This window comes from Rhagoletis pomonella, unplaced genomic scaffold (genome assembly GCF_013731165.1).
Source record: "Rhagoletis pomonella isolate Grant_MI unplaced genomic scaffold, Rhpom_1.0 Rhpom_scaffold_00011, whole genome shotgun sequence".
Taxonomy (NCBI): Eukaryota; Metazoa; Arthropoda; class Insecta; order Diptera; family Tephritidae; genus Rhagoletis; species Rhagoletis pomonella.
Genome location: NW_023458565.1, coordinates 24,410,213 through 24,431,870, shown reverse-complemented (window position 1 = coordinate 24,431,870; position 21,658 = coordinate 24,410,213). Strand labels below are relative to the sequence as shown.

The following is a 21,658-nucleotide window of genomic DNA, read 5'->3' as shown; positions in this document are numbered from 1 at the left end:
GGGGTTATTGTCCAATTCGAGGTATTGTAAGGTGTGGTGTTAACTTGCATAGCTGGAATAGCAACATTTCATAAAGAGTAAGTTTTCAAAATAATTTTTTAAAATTAACTAAAGCAATATATAAAAGCATAAACTATATTTGGTTAATTAATTTTTTACAGTATTATGTCTTAAAAGATACAATTCTTTGTCAGCTCGGGCAAGGTCTTAAAATTTTAACTATAACTGCTTTGGTTCGGTCCAGAGGTGCGATTGTCGCGCAGGCCATGCTGTGGGGGATTCTCGAATCCTATTGTATACAAATTTCATTTCAAAAATCTTGTTGCTTTACACTCAGCAAATTTATAACTGCAATCATCTATCGTGTGGGTGCATCGTAACGTTTATTCAAAATTAATTGCATTGCCCTGTTTTGTATTTTTTTTTTTTGTAGTTTATAAATATGTGTGCCGCTTGACATGAAAATTAACGTTGGGCATTACTAAAAATGTGGTTCGATTATATATCGAAAAACAAATTCTGCTTTATATATCGAAAATTTGTATGAAACTGTCACTTTATAAGGCTTTTTAAATCTATTTAATTTCTTTCCGAACAAGGCCATAAGATTGAAATCGGAGTGGAAGCGGAGCCGAATTTTGCCAATAGGTACATACATTCACTCGATTTGCTCAGCCAGGAACCAATTTTGCCTCGTGCCTTATTACTCGCTTGTGTCTTATCTTCACTTCTTATCAAACAGAAATTTTTGGCAATCATTTTTGCTTTGCTATTTTGTGTGCAAAATATGATGTAAGTATGTACCATCAATGTTTATACTTAGTTGCAAAGCTACATACTTGGTGCTTTTTATGGGCACATTTATGAGCGAAAAGGCGTGCACCGCGTCAGGTATGAAATGTGACGTATTTACATAGAAGTACATATCTGTGGACATTTGACAAAACAACTTAAATCTGTCTCTCACGGACATACAAAATAGCATATGTCGACATAACATACATATTTTACTGTCAAAGAGAAAAATGTTGCAATTCGAAAGGAATGTTAAATTATTTTATCGCTATTCACAACCTTTAAACTTGTTAAAAAAATATAGATGAAATTCATTGCTCTGACGGTAAAAGAGCTTTGTCGACATATGCTATTTTCTTTGTCAGTGAAAGATAAACTTCAGTTGTTTTGTCAAGTGTCCACAGATATACTGTCGACAAAAAGTATTGGCACAGCTGCTTTTTTACAATGTATGCAACATTGTTTATTGTAATACTTTTCCGAAATTTTTTAATAAAAATATGGTTCAATCCACAACAAAAAACATAAAAATATAATTTCTAAACTTTATGCAAAACTCGCGAAAATTCAGCAATTTTTCAAGTACATGTATGCAGTTTTGTAGCCCATTAAATTCTAGTATAACAAATGCACGCTCGAAATTAGTCACAAATCGCACTGGTTTTTGAGAATTTGTTTTGTTGAAGGTATTTTGCATTTTTCCATATGAAGTTTATTCGAAAGATTTTTTTTTGTATGGAAGACTGTGTGAAAAAATATTGTCAAAAATCAACGGTAATTTGTAGCTGATTAAAACTTCTACAATTCATTCTGTATACTTAACAAAAAATCTAAAAAATCTAATTACAAAGTTTGTTATTTGCATGAAAATTTGCTGAATTTTTTCGAGTTTTGCAAAAAGTTTAGAAATCATATTTTTATGTTTTTTGTTGTGGAATGAACCTTATTTTTATAAAAAAAAATTCGGAAAAATATTACAATAATTTTTTTTGCATATGTTGTAAAAAAGCAGTTGTGCCAATACTTTTTGCCTGCTGTGTATGTACATATGTACATGCGTATGTACTTCTTATACCCGAGCGCACTTCGGCACTTTAAAAAAAGCAAAATGTGTGTGTGTTTTTTTTAAGTCAGACTATAATTTCGCTTACTTCTACATTTAAAACGTGCGCCGGGTATTTAATGTTCGGCTTCGGTCAAACTACGACCTTTTTTACTTGTTTTATGATCGAATTGCATTGTGCAATTTTGTTGTTGTAATTTTTGGTGATATTTTGACATATATAAAAATATGTTTTATCTGTTACTAAGGGCCGTGACACTGATAACATTGGTATCGATAAAGACTAAAATAGTGAAAGCGTTAAAGATTTCGAAAAATATACCGACAAACGTATTAATTTATATATTAATACTGAAAACTGCAAGCTAATCAGCAAGTAAATCATTTAATCTTTGTATATGGTTGCGGCTTTATAATTAAATTAAATTATCGATATATAAATCGATAAATTACCCATAAATAAATCAACAAATTATTAATAAATCGATGATGATAAATATGTATATATGTATATCAATAGACGTGTAAACTGATAGTAAGAACACAGACGAAAATGGAAAGTATCAATAAATCGATAAATTTCATCAAATTTAATAAAGTGTTTCTACTAAACTTAATAATTTTGTGCTAAATGCACCCAAGACGATTTAGGCGAAAACCAGGACTTGCAGTACTACAATGCCTTTCTAGCCTTTTAAAAATTAAATAAAATTCTTTTTGTTTCTTCTTAAAACAATAAAATCTAAAAATTAAATTATTAAAAGGAAGAAAATTAAATTAAAAAAGAAGAAAACAGTACTAAAAAATAAAAAAAAAATGTTTAAACAAAATCTAAAAATTAAAAGAAAATTGAATTAAAAAAATACGATCCTTAAAATTTAATAAAATTAAAAATATAGATACTTTTCTGTATGAAATAATAAAATCTAAATAAAAAGTAAATTAATTAACAAAAGATAACCAAATTTAAAAAAAAATTATATAATGTTTCTAAAAATTAAATGAAAGTAAAAAAAATATATTTTTCCTTTTTGAACAATAAAATCTAAAAGTTAAAAGAAAATTAAACTAAACAAAGAAAAAATTTGATTCAGGAAAGAAAAAAGTTTATAAAAATTAAATTAAATAAAAAAAAAAAACTTTTATTTTTAAAACGATAACATCCGAACATTAAAAGAAAATTAAATTAAGAAAAAAAAGAATTAAATTTAAAGAAATACATAAAATAAGTTTCTACAAATTAAATGAAATTAAAAATATATATTTTTATTTTTTAAACAATAAAATGTCAAACTAAAAGAAAAAAAAATTCTAAGAAAAAAAGTTCCTTAAAGTTAAATTGAACTGAACCATTCAGCAAACTAACTTGGATCACAATCTCTAATCAGCTCTGAGATGCTCTCCTTCACTAATATCTGCCAGCTGCGAAATTTCGCTCTTGACACACAGTGCTTTTCGCTATATACATAACTTAGCAGTTGCCATTTGTAGTGGTGTCGCAAAAGACCAGTAGTTATGGTCCAAGAGTCTTACTGTTTGAGCAACCACCTTGAGCTTGTCAAACCCAACGTCTCTGTCGATGAAGTGGTCGAGTGAGTTTTTCTTATTTGACATCCAAGTCGTCCTCTCAGAACTTTTTTGCTTGTTTTCTCAATCAAATGACTAAATTAACTTTTAAAATACGGCTAAATCCACTCGCCTACGCGTACCCCATTCTTAGCGAGCTGCCACCCAACCCAATCTATGTAGCACGTTCTTATCTTTTTTTAAGTATTTATCTTAACCAATTAATCCTGCTAAATTTATGACTTTTCGACTTTTCGAATACAATATCTCACTTATAACATCAAATACAAGTAAGTATAAAATAAAGCAACAAATGGTCAATAAAATTTTATTCAACTAGGCCATAAAACTTGGCCGAAATGCATTTTAGTTAAGTGGCGAAAAAGAACGTGAAAAAAAAACACGGAAAAACGATCGAAACATAATTGCGAAAATAAGCACAAAAATAAAACTCGATTATCGTCTAAAAATAAGAAATATCTATTTATACGAGCGTAAAATATATGTAAAAACCATGCACGCATAAATTTATAAATAGAAGAAAAAGAAAACATCGACCACGACATAATCGACCGCGAAACGCTTGTATTCTTGACAAATTGCCTCACTCACATTTAGCGTTGCGTGGCGGGAAGCGATGGCGTATGAGTGACATAAACGAGCACAGTGACGGCTATTTATGACAACCGCAGTGGTGGAAAAAGCAGCAGCAGCAGCAGCGGCAAGCTATATGCGCTACCGTGTCGTCAGTGGGTATGCACATACATACATATCCACATATTTTATTGTTTTATTTGACGTTTCTTTTTGTTCAAATATTTCCAAGTAGCGAAATCGTTAAATTTACGTAAAGTCTGGTGCATTGAACTCGAACTAATGAACATTGAAAACTACATACATACATACAGCTGCTTAGGTTAGTGAGATTTTCCAACAATTTTTATTTTTTTTTTTTCGTATAAAATCCATAAGCCATACATACACCCACACGCGCGCACACAGCAAAGCTCATAAAAAAATTACTATTAAAAATTTGCATAATCAACATTTCAACTTTTAAGCTAAAACGAAACGTAACGAAATGAAAAAAACCTTGACCTCCTTTTGCTGGCACCCCAAACCGGCAGCTGTGCAATGAACCTGCTCAAATTGGCCGCAGTTTCAATGCACTTGGCTGCACTGCTGCCAGTGAGGAAAATGTGGGTAGGTGCGGGGTTTGTGCTGTTACGTAACGTTGAGGGTGCTGGTGATATCTAGTGGGGTTGGTCGCCGCTGGTAGCGTTGCTTACCACTTGAGTAGACTTATGTGCGGCTCATTCGCCGCTCGGTATTAATTTCGTCGTGTATGCGCCACACTTGTGTGTAGTAGAGTGGCTTTATTGATTTTTCTCTTTGCTGTGCCTTACGGTTGCTGGCATGCAATAATGCAGTTATTGTTGCTGCTGCTGCTGTTGTTGTTGTTAGTTTTTTGCTAGAACATTGTGTAAAATTGTGTTCGCTTAGTTGGTGGATTTTCGCATTTTGTGAAAGCAAAAAAAAAAAAACGAGGCAGCAAATGCGACAGGCAAGGTGTCTTTGTACATATTAAGTTCGTGCCATAAATGAATTGGTGGCAAGTGGGCTTGGCTATAGATATCTATATATGTATGTATGTATATGTTGTTTTGTTGTAGTATTATTTAAGTAGCTTTATAAGCGCAGTTTGCATACTTAGCAAGCATTGTAGCGTGCGAAAATTCTTGATTGTATGTAAATGGGGTCATTTCCATGAATGTCACGTAGAAAATGCGAGAGAAATCTGTCGAGGAAGTCGACATGCTCCTAAGGAAAATTGCATGCCGTTTATTATAAAATATTTAAATCAAGAAGGAAAAAAACATCAAAATTCACAATTGTTCAAATATTTTATTTACGGTGCCAGTTTTTGCTCTTCACAACTATACAAAACTTTCAAAATAATTGTCGAATGTTTGTTAATAGCACTACCAAACCGGTTTATTCGTGTTTGTATTCATATTGTTAATGGTACTTGCGTTGAGATTCGTAATTTGATACATTTTAACAAAGGTGGAATGAATAAATTTAAAAACAATCTACTTTTAAGCGCTTCGCGTGATGAAAGAGTAAAATTTTACACTCCGTCAGGAGCTCCAGTGAATTTTGGCTAGGGCTAAACTGAATTATAAAACAAAATATTTCACCAGCTTTATTTCTTGTCTTCGAATTTTCGCAGAACCGCTGTCAGAACTCCATTGTTGAAACTATCCTAAGTCTGTTCGCGGCAGTAGTTTTGTTGAAGATTTTTTTTTTTACCTGGGATGAGAAGCTTTTCCAAGGTTGAAATACACTCGTGAGGTTTGCCATTGTCTGCGTTCCTTTTTTTTAAGTGAAACTTCTTTAGCTGCGGTTGGTTGGTTGGAAGGAAATTGGCAAATTCAACGAAAATTGCACTCGGAAATGGTGCAACGGAAATGACGGAACGAAAATGATGCAACGGAAATGGTTGGGGCTGAAAGAAGTGCTTCTTGAGTGCATGCCATGGTATTAATTTAACAAAAAACTTACTAATAAAAGGTTAAAGAATAACACTTAGAAAAATATCAATACAAGAATGAAAGTAAAGGTAAAAATAAAAACAAAAATAAAGTTGCGTAAAGATAAAGGCAAAAATGAAGACCAAGGTAAATTTAAACTCTTTACTTATATAAGAGCAAAGCTGTGGATGAAGAAAATGATAAACATAAAAGTAAAAACATAGATAAATATAAAGAAAAAGATGAGGATGAGGATACCGATAAAAGTAAAGATGAAGATGGAGGAAGAAAGATTAAAATAACGGTAATTATAGAGAACAGGATATAGATAGAGACACAAAGACTCAAACTATTTTGGAATTTTAGAGATTTTCGGGATTCTCGGGACTTATCGATATTTTGATCGGTTTTGTTATCTATATTTTTATGAATATGGCTATCGATATTTTTTCGATAATCGATATAATCGATTTTATTATCGATTATTTATTGAATTTTTTTATCGATATTTTTATCTATTTTGTTATCGGTATTTTTATCGGTTTTCTAATCGATTTTACTGCCAACATTATTATCGATTTCGCTATCGAAATTTTGATCGAATTTATCATCGGTTTTGTTATTGAATTTGTTATCGATTTTGCAATGATTATTTGTCGATTTTGTTATCGATCTTGTCATCGATTATTTATCGATATTGTTGTCGTTTATTTATCGATATTGTTCTCGATTATTTATCGATTTTGTTGTCGAATATTTATCGATATTTTTTATCGGTTTACTAATCGCCTTTTTATCTTCCTTTTATTAGCTCGGGATGTAACTATGTAATATTGATGCGCCTAAAAGATGCAGCGATTTCTATTCTCAAGTTACATACCTGATGACACTACGAACGGCAATTATAATAGGGAGGTTTTAGTTTTTTTAACTATATTGTTATTTATTTTTTTTTTCGATTATTTATCGATTTTGTTATGGATATTTCTATAGATTTTTTAAAATATGTCTCCACCAATATTATTATCGATTTTGGAATCAAAATTTTTATGGAATTTGTCATCGATTTTGTTATCGATATTTTTATCGGGTTTGTTATCGATATTTTGTTGGATGTTACTATCGATTTTGTTATCGATAGAGTATAAAGGTAAAAATGAAGATAAAGGAAAACAGAATACATACATAAATGTAATTAGAACGAACAGGTGCAGAGGTAGGGATCTGGATAGAAAAAAGACAAAAAATATAACCTTAAGCAAAAGCAGATGTATGTATGTATGTCTATTGGTTATGAGACAAAATATACATTTAACGTAAGATTTACTCCTCCGGTGTGGCCCAGGCGCACTTACGTTTTTTTATTAAATTTAGATATCGCTCGGACCACGAATTGAACTCGGGTCTTACGGATCAGAGGCATGTACCTCTAACCAATCGGCCACAGCGACCGTCAACTATCTCCTAATAAACCGAGTTGTTCACCCAGAATGCAGGCAGGTCTTTCTACACTTAGATCTTCCATTGCGTTCTTGGGTGTCTTTGCTTTCGTTGTACACCCTTTTAGTGGTGACTCGAAGGATATTTTCCCTGTGGAGCCTTGTCATTCAAGCGTAAAATCTGCCAAAACAAGCCGTCTTTGTATTTTCATGCGCTTAACTATGTCAATGTCCGTCGTCCACATAGAGCTTGCGTATAATAGCTACATATCTCGAAAGCCCCCAAAACCTAATGCGCAACACCTGGAGCAAAAAAAAAAATCACAAAAATCATCGGTAATTTTTAGCGACTTGAAAGTTGCACATTATCGTACTAAAATTTAATAGGTTACAAAAAATGAAAATGAAAAAAATAAATTCTTGCGACTTTTGATGTTGAATGAACTATATTTTTTATAAAAAATAAGAAAAATTTGGTATGGAAAATATAAATAAATGAAATTTTCGAACATCAGGGTATGCGTATTTTTGGCGCTGACTGTATGTCAGATGAGGGCGATCGGTCTATATCCTACAGTAGAGTCAAAGCAACAATTAATAACTTAATGCATTGATAAAAACGGAAGTGAATAAATTACTTAAAAAAAATTGCTTTCCTATACTTGATTCATTGGCTGTCGCCTAGAATTAAATGGGTTGATTCATCAACGAGAGACTAATAAAATGCCTGACTTGTTGAACTTTACAAAACGCGTAATGAAGTCAAGTTGCTATTCGTACAATACTGAAGGGGAACGACATTTTTGACCTACATGTGAACTATCTATTCGACATTCTTTGCTTTTTTTTTTTCTTGCTGTTCTATGACCATACTTTTCTTTCAAACATATATCCATACATACATATAAACATATGTCTGCACCAACATCACTTAGTAAGTTGGCGCCAAAGTCATGGCGTTAGAGCTCAATTGATGCTGCTGATTCCAAGAAAACTTTAGAAGCAAAATTACTACAAGCTTACATACTTAGTTACATATGCATGTATGTATGTAAGTGTGCATCAAGCAGTAAATGTCTTTAGAATTATTTCATGTGAATGTTATGCTTCAAAATTTGCTAACAAATAGAATTACGAATCTTAAAAAGCCCTACCGAAACTATTACAAATTGTTCTCCACTTAAAATAGCAAACTAACTATTAGCTTGTGCCGGGAATTTCTATTTAATTTAATTGAAGAAGAAAAAATTAATTAAGATCGCTTTTTGTTTAGCTTTTTTTCAAGCGCTAACTTATACAGCATCTATACTAGAAATATCTACGTACATACATACAAATACACACATGAAAAATAAAAAAACTAAGAATAGAAATTATATTGCCAATAATAGGCGAAATTTTTAAGAGCATAGCAACCGATATGGAAGCACAGCAGGAGATAGCGTTTTATGCATAGCTATTTAATAGCTGACCTTGTATTCATGGTTGTCAGTGGTAAAGTAGCATAGCGGACTGTGGTGTGGAGCAACTTTCAAATGGCTAAAAATTATCATTGATTTTTTTATAATTTCATTTTTTTTTTGTCGAGGATGTTACGGTTTTTTTTTTCAAAAAAAATCAAAAAGTCTAAAAAGTCAACCGTAATTTTTAGAGAATTCAATGGGTTACAAAATTTTATTAAAAAAAGCTAGAAATTTTTACGAAAGTTTTTTGATTCTTTTTTTTTAATTGCACAAAGTTTGAAACTTAGCTTTACACGGGGGTTTGCTAAAGAATAAACTATATTTTTATAAAAAAATAACTAAAATTAAATAACAACAAAAATAATATGTCAAATTTGTCAAAATGTGGTGCGGCTATAAGTATTTCGACCACTGTATATAGGTATCGATATGTTTATCGACATATTTTTAGAGGTTTTTGTAAATATACTGTCTGTATTGATCAAATGGAATATAGTTATCGATAAATTTATCGATATCTTTATCACAATAGTTAACGATACCCATACGCCAAAGAGCTCACACTTTTGGCTTCCAAAAAACGTCAAAAAACTTTTCTTCAAGGTTTGAGAAAATTATAACCAATATCGTACTCAACCTTCAAAAAGTTCATTGAAGTCCAGTTTACTTGCGAAAGTTCAAATCAAGACTTTTTTCACAGATTTTCCTCATCGGGGGGTATCATTTCTGTAGACCTTCAAGTGATTTTTTTCTTATTTAAAATACTTGTATTTCAATAATTTTACATACAACACTCAAGTTTTTTCTGCCTTCTTTCACAATTTTGCACTTATGTATGTAGTTCTATGTATTTGGTTTTGCTTTTTTTGCTTTTTGTATTACTCTGCACGCTTTATTTATTTTTAATTTCGCAATGAAAACACGTGCCAATTGAAGCATCTCTGGTATGTTGGTACATTCTGATATGTACATACATGTTTACATGCTGCCACGGTAAAATTGAAATGAGGCTATTACCACAGACGTCTGTTAATTGATGAAGATACATATAGTATGAAGGAGAAGATAAGAAGAGCAGTGCGGCGCAATTACCTTGCAAACTTCTAGTAGATAAGTGATCTCGAAATGCGAATAAATAAGTGATGACATACGAAAATAAAAATATATACTTACTCATGTCTAAATATTATCTGTGGTAAAATGTGTTTCGTCATCTCAAATATTTAATTTGCGTACATTTGTGGAGGACGTATGGACGTGAATTCCTGCCGAGTCCATCAACGTGGGCTATCTTCTTTTCAAGTATGTAAATTTACATACACTTAAGTATGTAGGTACACATGAAAATATGCATACATATGTATAAATGTAAAAAAAGTACTAGTATTTGCTCACTTGGTTTAAAAAGTGCGCTGTTGAATAATATGTTCATATATGTATGCATGTACATTAGACCGTACCAGAAAAAAAAGTAGCCGTAGTTTCCATTCTGTTTTTTTTTTGCTGAACGTACTATCGTTCGGCTTTTTTATATTTTTCGTCATATCTTTGGCATTTACAGTCTGATCTTAAATAATGATATTTCGATGCTTTTGTCTGGCGGAGAAAATTTTGTTTGTTCCAAAGTTCATTGACCTCAAGTTCTTAACCACTAGATCTCAGTTCCTACCACTCTTAAAGTACCACCCTAATGTCAGTAAGTCATAGCTCGCCAAAAATAATTAAACTTTTTCTAAAGAAGTATTTCGATTATTTCAGTAGAACTATTTTACAACAAATTTATTGTTAAATGTACATACACTGGCGGCAGAAATAATATACACGTCGTACTTTTAAGAATTTGGCTATATTTCTTTGGTTTATTTTATGTTTAATATTTTTTTATAAATGCCTAGGTAGTTATACAAGAAACATCATATAAATCCCCTTTTCAAACTTCGAACAAAAACTATAAAAATTCGAAAAATTTTTGAACTTTTTATTCAGAATTTTTAGAAGAATGGTTGGTATGCAGTTTTGTAGCCCATTCAATTTTAGTACAATAAAGTGCAAGTTTCAATTGGCTACAAAATACCGTTGATTTTTAAGAATTTATTTTGCTGACGGTGTCTGGAAAGAGAATACCTGGCATCGTCAACACAAAAAATTGTTAAAAATCAACGGTATTTTTTAGCCATTTGAAACTGGCACTTTGTTATAGTAAAGAAAAGAAGTATAGTAGAATGGGTAATAAAACTGCATACCAATAATTTTTCTAGAAATTCTGAAGAAAAAGTTGAAAAATTTGGTGGAAATTTGTCGAATTTTATAATTTTTTTATTTTTTTTTATAAAGTTTGAAAAGGGGTTTTATATGATGTTTGTTGTATAACTAGCCAGGCTTAAAAATTAAATATCAAACATAAAATAAACCACGGAAATATAGCCAAAACTCTTCAAAGTAAGGCGAGTCTAATATTTCTGCCAGCAGTGTACAGCTGCCTTACAAAAAATACTTTAAACGCAGGGGTGTGCGGCCAACTTTTATTTTGTTTGCTTGCAAGGTGGTTCGGTCTAATGTGCATATATTAATACATTTTATTTCACATAGTTTTATGTAAAAATAGTTACTAATGACTTTGGAAATTAAAGTCATTTAAAAACATGTAATTTTTAACATACATACACACGTGCATACATAGAAGCTTACATGCATATATTAAACATATCGAAATCGGTAATATTACAGTATAAGTATGTCAAGGCCGCTTGCTATGTAGAACCATGACAAGTATTTAATAAATTTCCCTGTTTTTCGGGTCAACTCGTATCAGCTTCACACGCAATCGCTACCTGTTCTTATTTGCCTCACCGCGGCGTGCATACACTGTTTTATAGGTAGATAAAAATGTATTGAATATTTCAAATTCTATTACGTTTCTGCTGCTTTACCGATATACTATACTTTCTCCAGAATTTCATTTATGTCAGGACTAGGACTCTCGATGGGACTTGTGGTGTTTTCGTTTCTATCAAAAAATTTCGCCTTTTGATTGCCCCTTTCTATTTTCGTATTCGATTCAACATTATATTTGGGATGTAAGTTGGCCATTTCACGCGGAAATCGCGATTTTTTGTCAAACAAACAAAAAAAAACTAAAAATAAAGAGAAATAAGTAATAATAAATGTTATTTAACTAATTTAACAGAGGTCAGAATCGTGCTGCAGTCCCATTCAAAAATGGTATTAATGTGTTATCCGTTCAAACTTACATACTACTAGCAAATATCCGGCGTGCTTCACTCCGCCTAAAAAGTATTTTTGTGCTGGTTGATATCCGTATTGTAATATTTCATTTATTTTAGTAATCTAATTAAATACAAATTCTCAAACAGGTGGCAACCCTCCTCGAAAATATTTTCGGCAGTGAACTTTCCTAAACCTCTTCAGTTTGATACCCATATTGCAATATTTAATTTATCTTATGAGTTAAATAAAATAAAAATTTTGAAACATGTGGCAACCTCCACAATAATATTTTTGGTTCTAAGCCTTCTTAAACCTCTTTCTTTTGACAGCCATATTGCAATATTTACTTTATCTTATCAATTTACTTAAACTCAAACTTTGAAACAGGTGGCAACTCCCTAATTTTTTTCTTAATATATTCTAAGTAAGACCTCTAGCAATACATCGGTGAAAACTGCAATCAATTCCATGTATTAGTGTTTGAGTGATGCGCGTACAAACATACAGACAGAAAGACAGACAAGAATTCTAAAAATTGGTGATTTGACTTCTGTTGCTCTAATAAATATGGGGTGTATTAATTTTCTTTGAAATTTATAATGCAATGACATCGACCTGTTACAATTTTGTTATGGCATGCATAGATTCCATCTATTAAAGCCATACGTCGAAGCTCACGACAAGGAAATCCCACTCAAACCTTTCAGGAAAAATGATTTCCAACTTAGCTTTCACGTAAGTATTCACCAGTACTTTATTTACATATGTACAATATCTCCACAGAAAATTTTAAATTTTGACTTGGCTAAGAAAATGATTTTTTCGCCATTCAAGTTTACAAGCAAAAAATGCTCGTCAGCAAAAAAAAATTATTATAAATCAACCGAATTTGTTAAGCACTTGAAACATGCACTTTATTATACGAAAATTTAATAGTCTATAAAAGTGTATACCTAAAATTTTTAGAAAAATTCAAACAAAAATTTTAATTTTTGTGATTTTGTTTTATAACATTTAAAATTTTTCTTGTGCTTTTTTCGTTTTAGGGCGGCAGCCCTATAATTGTTTCCAAGTAGTTTTTATTCTGTAACTTTAATAAGTAGAAAAAAGAGAATCGATTTTTCTTAAAAATTGCAGCTTTCTCTACACAATGCACTAACAAATTTAATACAAAGAAATACAATTTTTAAAAAGTTGAATTTTAAAACTCTTAAGAATGTAATTATCTTTCAATTTGAAATAATAAAAATTTAAAACAAAGAACTGCACGCTATAGACCTTTTTGTATAGTAAATTTCGCGTTTGCACCACTGCGCGTCGTCATGGAAAATCGCAATATGTGCAATACTTTCATATACAGTGACTGAAACAAAGGATCACGTATTGATTTTCTTCAAATATTCGTAATGTTTTTCGAGCTTAATTTTTTCGTTATCTTTATATAAAAATGTCGTCCAAGCTTTAACCAAAACCGTGTAAATCAGTTTCGAACTTTATACAAAATTTAGGAAAATTCAACAATTTTTCATCAAATTTTTTGGGTATGCAGTTTTATAGCCCATACAATTTTGGTCTAATGAAGTGGAAGTTTCAAACGGCTAAAAATTCGCGTTGATTTTTGAGAATTTTTTTTGGTTATGGATTTTTGCACTTTTTTCATAGAAAGATGAATTTCTTATGAAATAAAATGCGGAAGACTGTCAGATAAAAAAAATTTAAAATATCAACGCAAGATTTTGTAAATTGCGTTTGTGTTATTAAAAAACTCGAAAAAGTAGACTCAAAAAAAAAAATAAAAAATCTCAGAAATCAATAAATTTTTTTAGCCGTTTGAAACTTGCACTTCACTGGACTAAAATTGTAAAATTGCATACCCAAAAATTTTCTAAAAATTCAGAATAAAAAGTTGAAATTTTGATGAAAATTTGTTGAATTTTCCTAAACGATATTTTTATATATGTAAAAATAACAAAAATAAATATTTAGCTGAAAAAATATTACGAATATTTAAAGAAAAACAACACGTGGTCATTTGTTTGAGTCACTGTAATTCCTTTCATTAGCGAAATGTTTATTTTCTTTTTCGTCACCGACAAGCATACTTTTTGTTTACCTACTTATTAGTCTTTCTTTCATATCTTATTTATGTGACCCCAATTATGGAACAGGGACAATGTACGCGCGCTCACCTTGCGGCCTACTGATACAATATTTAGCAGAACACCCCCATTTTTCACTCAGCATAGAAAGTATTTATATACATACATCAGAACGGAATGTCTTGGTCGCCGGCGCGTATTGTCATAATAAACAATCATACACACTACATACATATATAAGCGGGAATGTACAATTGCATACATATGTATGTATGTACATATTTGCTCGTAGGTGGGCAACATGGCGTATGCGTTACAAATTAAATTTCACTGCAAAACGTATTTCTTTCTTCTTTCTGGTGTTTACTTTTCATTTTATGCTCTACTGTTTACTTTCTTGTCGTCGTCGACCTTTGCAAATTGTTGCATGATTTCAAAAAAAGAAAAGGAAAAAATAAATAAACAAAAATGGCCGCAAGTTTATGAAATATTGTGCAGACTTGAATAATATAATTCATTTTGTCCCAAAGGCAAATAATGTCTCGTATTCCCATAAATTACGTTTAAAATTTATTTCTTGTCTTACTGAACGGAACAAGTTTACCAGATTGCTTGCTGGCCGTTTCATTTTCTCGTACTTTTTTAAGAGTGAGAAGGGTTAAGTGTGACAAGTGCAGGTGACATATTTAAAAAGAAAAAAAACTTGGGTTTTTATGTCATGCGCTTCAATTAAGAAAGTACTTTTTTCGAGTATAGTTTTTTTCAGAAACGTGCGAAATGCGTAATATTTCTGTCAACGCTGTTATTTATGACTATTTTTAAACTTAGGTAGTAAATGCTACCTAAAATGAAAAAAGGGTACATAAATTAAAAACAGAAAGATGGCAAATATCAAAGTATTGGTAAAATTAGAATTGAAAAACTGTATCAGTCCGTTAATATTTTCCATTTTCATATTTTTTTTTACTAGTTTCTACATTTGGGTAACTCAGTGATTTACATAAAAAATATATGCATACACAGCCGGCAAAAAGTATTGACACACCAAATTGTTCACAATGTATGCAAAAAAAAATTTTTTTCTAATATTTTCCGCCGATTTTTTAAAAAAATATTCTACAACAAAAAACATAAAAATATAATTCCTAAACTTTGAGCAAAACTCACGAAAATTTAGCAAATTTTCAACTTTTTAATCAGATTTTTTAGAGTTTTTTTGGTATGTTTTAAGTAGCTAGGAATTACCGTTGATTTTTGGCAATTTTTTTCACACAGTCTCTTCCATACAAAAAACAATTCCGAAAATACTTTATATGGAAAAAATTCAAAACACCTTCAACAAAAAAAAATTCTAAAAAATCTGATTAAAAAGTTGAAAATTTGCTGAATTTTCGTGAGTTTTGCTCAAAGTTTAGGAATTTTTTTTATGTTTTTTTGTTGTAGAATGTGCCATATTTTTATAAAAAATTTGCGGAAAAATATTAGAAAAATTTGTCTTGCATATATTGCGAAAAATTTGCTGTGCCAATACTTTTTGCCGGCAGTTTATGTAAACATAAAAAAATTATTAATTCGAAAAAAAATTTGTGTAGGCACTGTGGCCAATGGTAAACATCATTTACCACCTCTGCAAGATTGTAAGAATTGTCGGTACCCAATACTTCTAAAAGAGTTCGGTACCCAGATACTTCATTTTCGGTACCCAATACCGATTCTTTACATTCACCTTCAAACCTTCACCGTCATATGTATTTCAAGTTGAGAAAAAAAATTATTTCAATACTATTTTATATGATATCGGCTAAAAAACATGAACTTATCGCAACAGTAAAGTATTAAAAACTGTCTTGGCCCCTACATTCGACCTTTAATAAGCGAGTCTCCCCTGAACCAGTTTTTTCCATATTTTTGGCCTATGCGCGCTTTTATTAGATACCTAAATATTTCGGTACCGAGTATCAAAGTATTGAATAGTTTTTAAATTTTTTATTTTTTTAACTTCGTGGTGCTAAAATTCGGATAAAATCGAATTAAAAAAAAAAAATCGAATTTCGTCTTTATTCGCAAAAACTCTTCAACTTTCATCTTTCTGACTAAACCTGACATCAATATGTGTATAAACATGCATACGTATAAGTGTATAAGTATGTAACGTGAAGTACGTACAAATTTCTTTTGTTCTTGTAAAACACGAAAAATAAATAAAAGTACATTTTGTTAATTTTTTTTTAATTGGTAGTAAAAAAAAATACATGATATACATTTTTGGATTTTTCTCTGAAATTTTTTGAGAAAAAAATACTTCTTATTTGTATTTTTTTTTGGTTGTGAAGCTACGATACGGATAATTAATCACTTTAATGTAAGTTCAATTGAGTGTCTTTTTCGATTTGACCTACATTACAAAGAAACTTTTTAATTTTCAGTAAAAAAAAATTTTAAAATTCGGAAAAAATCGAATTAAATCGAATTTGTACCATCAAATTTCGAATCGAATAATCGAATGGTTGGGCAATGTTCGAAATCCGAAAAAAATCTAATTTCAACCCCCCACTACCCATCCTTAGTACCGAGTATCGATCAATACCTAAAAGTATCGACTCAGCACATCACTATGTAAGACTTACGATAAATCAGAGTTCGCAAGAAACTGTGGAGGCATTGTACGGAGGATGCATCAGACTAGGGTGAGCCTACTTCTAAATGTCATCAAATTATAACTTATGAAAGTTTTATTATATGGCAATTGAGAAGTGCATGTGCAAAAATTTCATAAATTGAATGAAGGAAATTTTCGCACATGCAGCAGTGTATAGCATGCATTTAGGCGCTTGGTATTAGTAGTCGCGCCTAGGCAACATTTATTGTTGCCCTCCTGTTTGGTTCCCCACTTTTTATTTAATAAATTTTATTTTATTTTATTTTATTTTTTCCATTTTTTTCACCGTTCTCTCTTCGAATTAAGCGGTTCATTACCATGCCACCACACCTACAATTTATCGCCACTTAATGTGCTAAAATACCTTATTTACTGTCGACTCAAATTTATTTCTGTCCGTCACACGCGTTTTCATCGCTTACAGCGGCATCACCAAGGACGCCCTAGTTATGCCATGTCTTTTGTCTATTTCAGCCGCCTAATCGTCATATTAGCACTTCCAAAGCGCCCGCCCACACCCACTGGCGTCGCTGCTGCCGTATAGTCTGACTAATGTAAATACGAATCCGTATCATCATTGATCGATAAGCTAACTGACTGATGTCTGCCTGTCTGTTGTTCTGCTAGGCCTAAGCACTTAGTAGTGCGCCTCTGTATTTCACCCCACTCATCCCTCCTCCGTCTGTTTTATATTATTTTACATCAATATATACATATGTATGTACATTTGTGTGTTGTGAATTCAGTGATTGTCATCGAAATTCCGCGACTATGAGTCAGCAGCAGTAGTCTCATAGTAAATTTAACTATGGTCAAAATGTCATACATACATATATGTTCGAACTTTGTACAGCTACATATAGCAGACTTGTTGTCTACATGCTGTTCGACTGCTCTCGAAATAATTGCTTTTGTGTCTGCATGCCATGCCGCGTTTAAAATATGTAACTTCGGAATTCGGTGAATAAACAAAATGTTGAAAAGCAGCGTGGAGTCTGCTCTGCTGATGGCTTGTTCTGTTTTAAAGTAAGCTCGAATTTTTTGTTGATTTAATTTTTTAGCTGTGAAGTTTGAAGGAATTGCGTACGTGCAGAAGTTGTGTTGCGGCAAAGTTAGTGCACTAATTTAGCGGAAAGCAAAGAATGCGACAAAGCGCAAATTTTATTCGTAGCGTGTTCTTTCCTTTGACATCAATATTAAATAAAAACAAGTGGCAACCCCATTAAGAATTATTTTCGAAATAAAACTTTATTATAATTCTCTCGTTTGAAACCCATGTTTTGTACTATTTCATTTAACTTTTTGAATTGAGCTTAATTTTTAAAACAGGTGGCAACTTTCTTCAAACGTTTCTTAGAAATAAAACCCTCTAAGCCTCTTTCGTTTGATCTTTATATTGTAATATTTAATTTAAATTTTTAATTTAATTGAACTCAACTTTTTAAACAACTGGCATCCCCATTATGAAATATTTTCAAAATAAAACTTTATTATAACCCTCTCGTTTGAAACCCATATTTTGTACTATTTCATTTAACCTTTTTAAATGTTCTTAATTTTTAAAACAGGTGGCAACTCTTTTCAAACGTTTCTTAGAAATATAACCCTCTTAAGCCTCTTTCGTTTGATGCCATATATTTTAATATTTCATTTAAATTTTTTATTTAATTGAACTCAACTTTTTAAACAGCTGGCAACCCCATTAAGAAATATTTTCGAAGTAGAACCTTATTATAACCCTCTCGTTTGAAACCAGTGTTATGTACTATTTCATTTAACCTTTTTAAATGTGCTTAATTTTTAAAACGGGTGGCAACTTTCTTCAAACGAAATAAACCCGCTTAACTTTTTTCTTTGATATCTTATATTGTAATATTTCATTAAAAATATTAAATAAATGCATTTTAACTTTTAGAACAAGTGGCAACTCTCTTAAAAAGTATTCTATAGATTAATGCAAGTTAAAGCATATAACTACGTGACAAATTTCATCCAAACGTGATTGCTTTTTTCTGATGTGATATGGTGTGGTTTCGTGTGATGACATGTTATATGTATGACTTGATATCTTCACATACAATTTGATTTGATTCAATTCGATATGATTTGAATTAAGTGACATGGTTTGGTGTGATTTAAATCGATTTCATTTGACGTGATGTTATTTATTGTGATATCATCACTTTTGTTGTGATATGATTTAATTTCATAACATTTGATTGAATGTGATTGATGTGATTAAATATCTTCTCATTAGATTTAATATGCTTTGATGTGACGTGGTGAGATCTCGCGATATGTGTTGTGATTTTATATATTCTTTGATTTGCCTTAAAGTGATTTGATTTGATGTAATCACTTTGTGTTTGATATGAATGGATTTGATTTGATTTTATGGAGTTCGATTTAATGTGCTGTACTTGATATCTTCTCATTTAATTAGATGTGATGTACTGATGTGATTTGACTTGCTTTGATGTGATGAGATATCAGCTGATCTGGTGAGATGATTTGATATCTTCTGATTAGAATTGCTGTGATCTGATTTGATTTGCTTTGATGTGATGTAATGTGAGCTGATCTGATGAGATGTATTGTCATTTGATATCTCGATGTGATGTGATTTGATGAAGACTTGATCTGATGTGATTCGATTTGGAGTGGTACTCCAAAATGTATGCCAAGATATGATGTTAATCTTCTTAAAATGTTTAGAACTCCGTTGTGCGTATTTTCCCCCTTTATATATAACTTTTTATTACACCTTATTACTTACTTAATTCTGCAAGTATTCTAAAAATTTATGCTAAACAAATATTTTCTTCAATTTTAGATTTAAAAAAAAAAAATCTATTTTCTCAACATGTCTGCTGAAGTCTCAGTAATCTGCTGCTCCATTGAGACTTTGCTGAATGCTGCATAGTACCATAGTACCACAACACCACAACTTTGGTTTACAACTCCCATAAACAGCTCGAAGCATCCATCATGGACTAAGGAAAATTTGGCGAGTAAAGATGGTTGTGATTTAAACGAATACTCATTAAGTAGGCAACGGGATATGGATTGATATATTTCGAATGAACCCAAGCAAACCACTTTTGAGACTGCACACCAATGTTTGAACAAACATTTTTTGTGATTGATCCATGCTCTTTGTGAACTAATTCAATACTCAACTCAAGTGAATACACACGCACTGTCAGCACAAAAAGCCAATATGAATTCTGTCATCTCCGCGTTTAAAACTAAGAAGAGTTCCAGCAACAATGCAGCCGCCAATGACAAATCACTTGCCAGCGGCGGCACCTCGAACACAGCCAATGCCAGCTCGAAGAAGAAGGCCGTCATCAATGCACAAGACAATGGTTATCAGTACCTGCGACACATACGCGAAATCGAAACGGCGACGAAGATGCTTTCGCCGGTGGTAGTAGTCGACGACTTCCGATCACCGCCTTGTGTCGATGTAGTCGACCACGCGCCCGCAACAGTACGTCTAGCCACGGCCTTGGAAACGACGGCGACGCTACCTGCCGACTATAATATGAATGGTGCCAAGTGTGCGACGATGAATGGGGGTGGTGGTGGCGCTGATAATGGCATTGCAAATGCAACAACCATCGCCACAGTGTCCAATGTTGAGAATGGCAATTGCAATGAGGCGCTCGACGGCAGCAAAACGACGTTAGCAAATGGACTAGCGAGTCCACCGTCCCCTAGCAGTCCGGTGCAGCAGCTACTCGACGCAGATGATGATGAATCAGAGCATTCGGCGGCGGCATGCACGAGCAGTTCCAGTGAGCATAGCAATAGCACAGTTGTGCATAGTCCCACAGGTGTACGTGCGACGACGGGGACAGTAGAGGCCACAATGTGTGGCACAACGACAATGTCTTCAACCGTCGCACCCCCACCCGTACCAGCACAACCCAGTCCAGCCAAAAGTCTGCACAGTAATTCCTCAACATCATCATCATCCTCCAGCACTTCTGCCACTACATCAGCACCTTCATCGATTGCCATCTGCAATTCGGGTCCAAGCTCGTGCAGTTCGACCACCAGCTGTGACGTGACTACGCTAGCCAACTGTTCACCACACAATTCCACGTTGACATTGTCGTCTACAGGCAGTGGCGTCAGCGTCAATTCGACACCATCTTCACCCACAGATATGGTCAGCTGCAATGCTGCAGATGCGGATTACGTGCCTGCTTTTCTCAAGTCTGCGCCCGTCACGTTGCCCATCATTATGCCGAACGGCAACAGCAGCTTGGCATCGATGCCACCACATTATCAAGCTTATGGCATGAATGGTGGCATGTGCGCTGGTAGTACGCCTGTGAACTCGGCGTCGACTACACCGAAGCATATACGTTACCCCAAGCCACGTTTGAGTTTGAGCCGCTTCATCAATCACTCGATGCCATCGGTGCATGGACGACCGAATTTGAGTGTGGCGTGCGGCGCAGGGGCGGGTGTGGGATCTGGCGAAGCGGCGGGGACAAATCCGCCTAAGCGCATTTCAACGCATCAGCGGAATTTAAGTTTGGATTTTAGGTGAGTGAGAGAGAAATGTTTTTTAATATGGAAATTCTATTAATTGAAGTTAAAAGTATCTGCACACAGCTTTTATTACTGCTGTCTTTTTGCATGTTTTGATTCGACATCTAATGACGCCCACAGCTTTTAAGACTTTACACATAAATATATATATATATAAGAAAAATTAGCTTACGTCATTTAAATGTCACCAAGAATTAAACAGTTTTCCGTTTGTGGTTTCGACATTTTTAATATGTTTTACCGTTT

At 32.6% G+C, this 21,658-nt stretch overlaps 1 protein-coding gene across 2 annotated transcripts in view; it reads left to right on the top strand.

The window, feature by feature from the left end:
- The window catches only part of LOC118746884 (phosphatidylinositol 4-kinase beta), a 238,282-nt gene that overhangs the window by 15,122 nt on the left and 201,502 nt on the right, over positions 1-21,658 (top strand). For both annotated transcript variants that reach the window (XM_036480848.1, XM_036480849.1), the window contains exon 2: positions 19,680-21,406. In XM_036480848.1, the coding sequence (XP_036336741.1) occupies positions 20,067-21,406 (1,340 nt within the window). In that variant the 5' untranslated portion in view covers positions 19,680-20,066. The remainder of the gene's footprint in view (positions 1-19,679; positions 21,407-21,658) is intronic.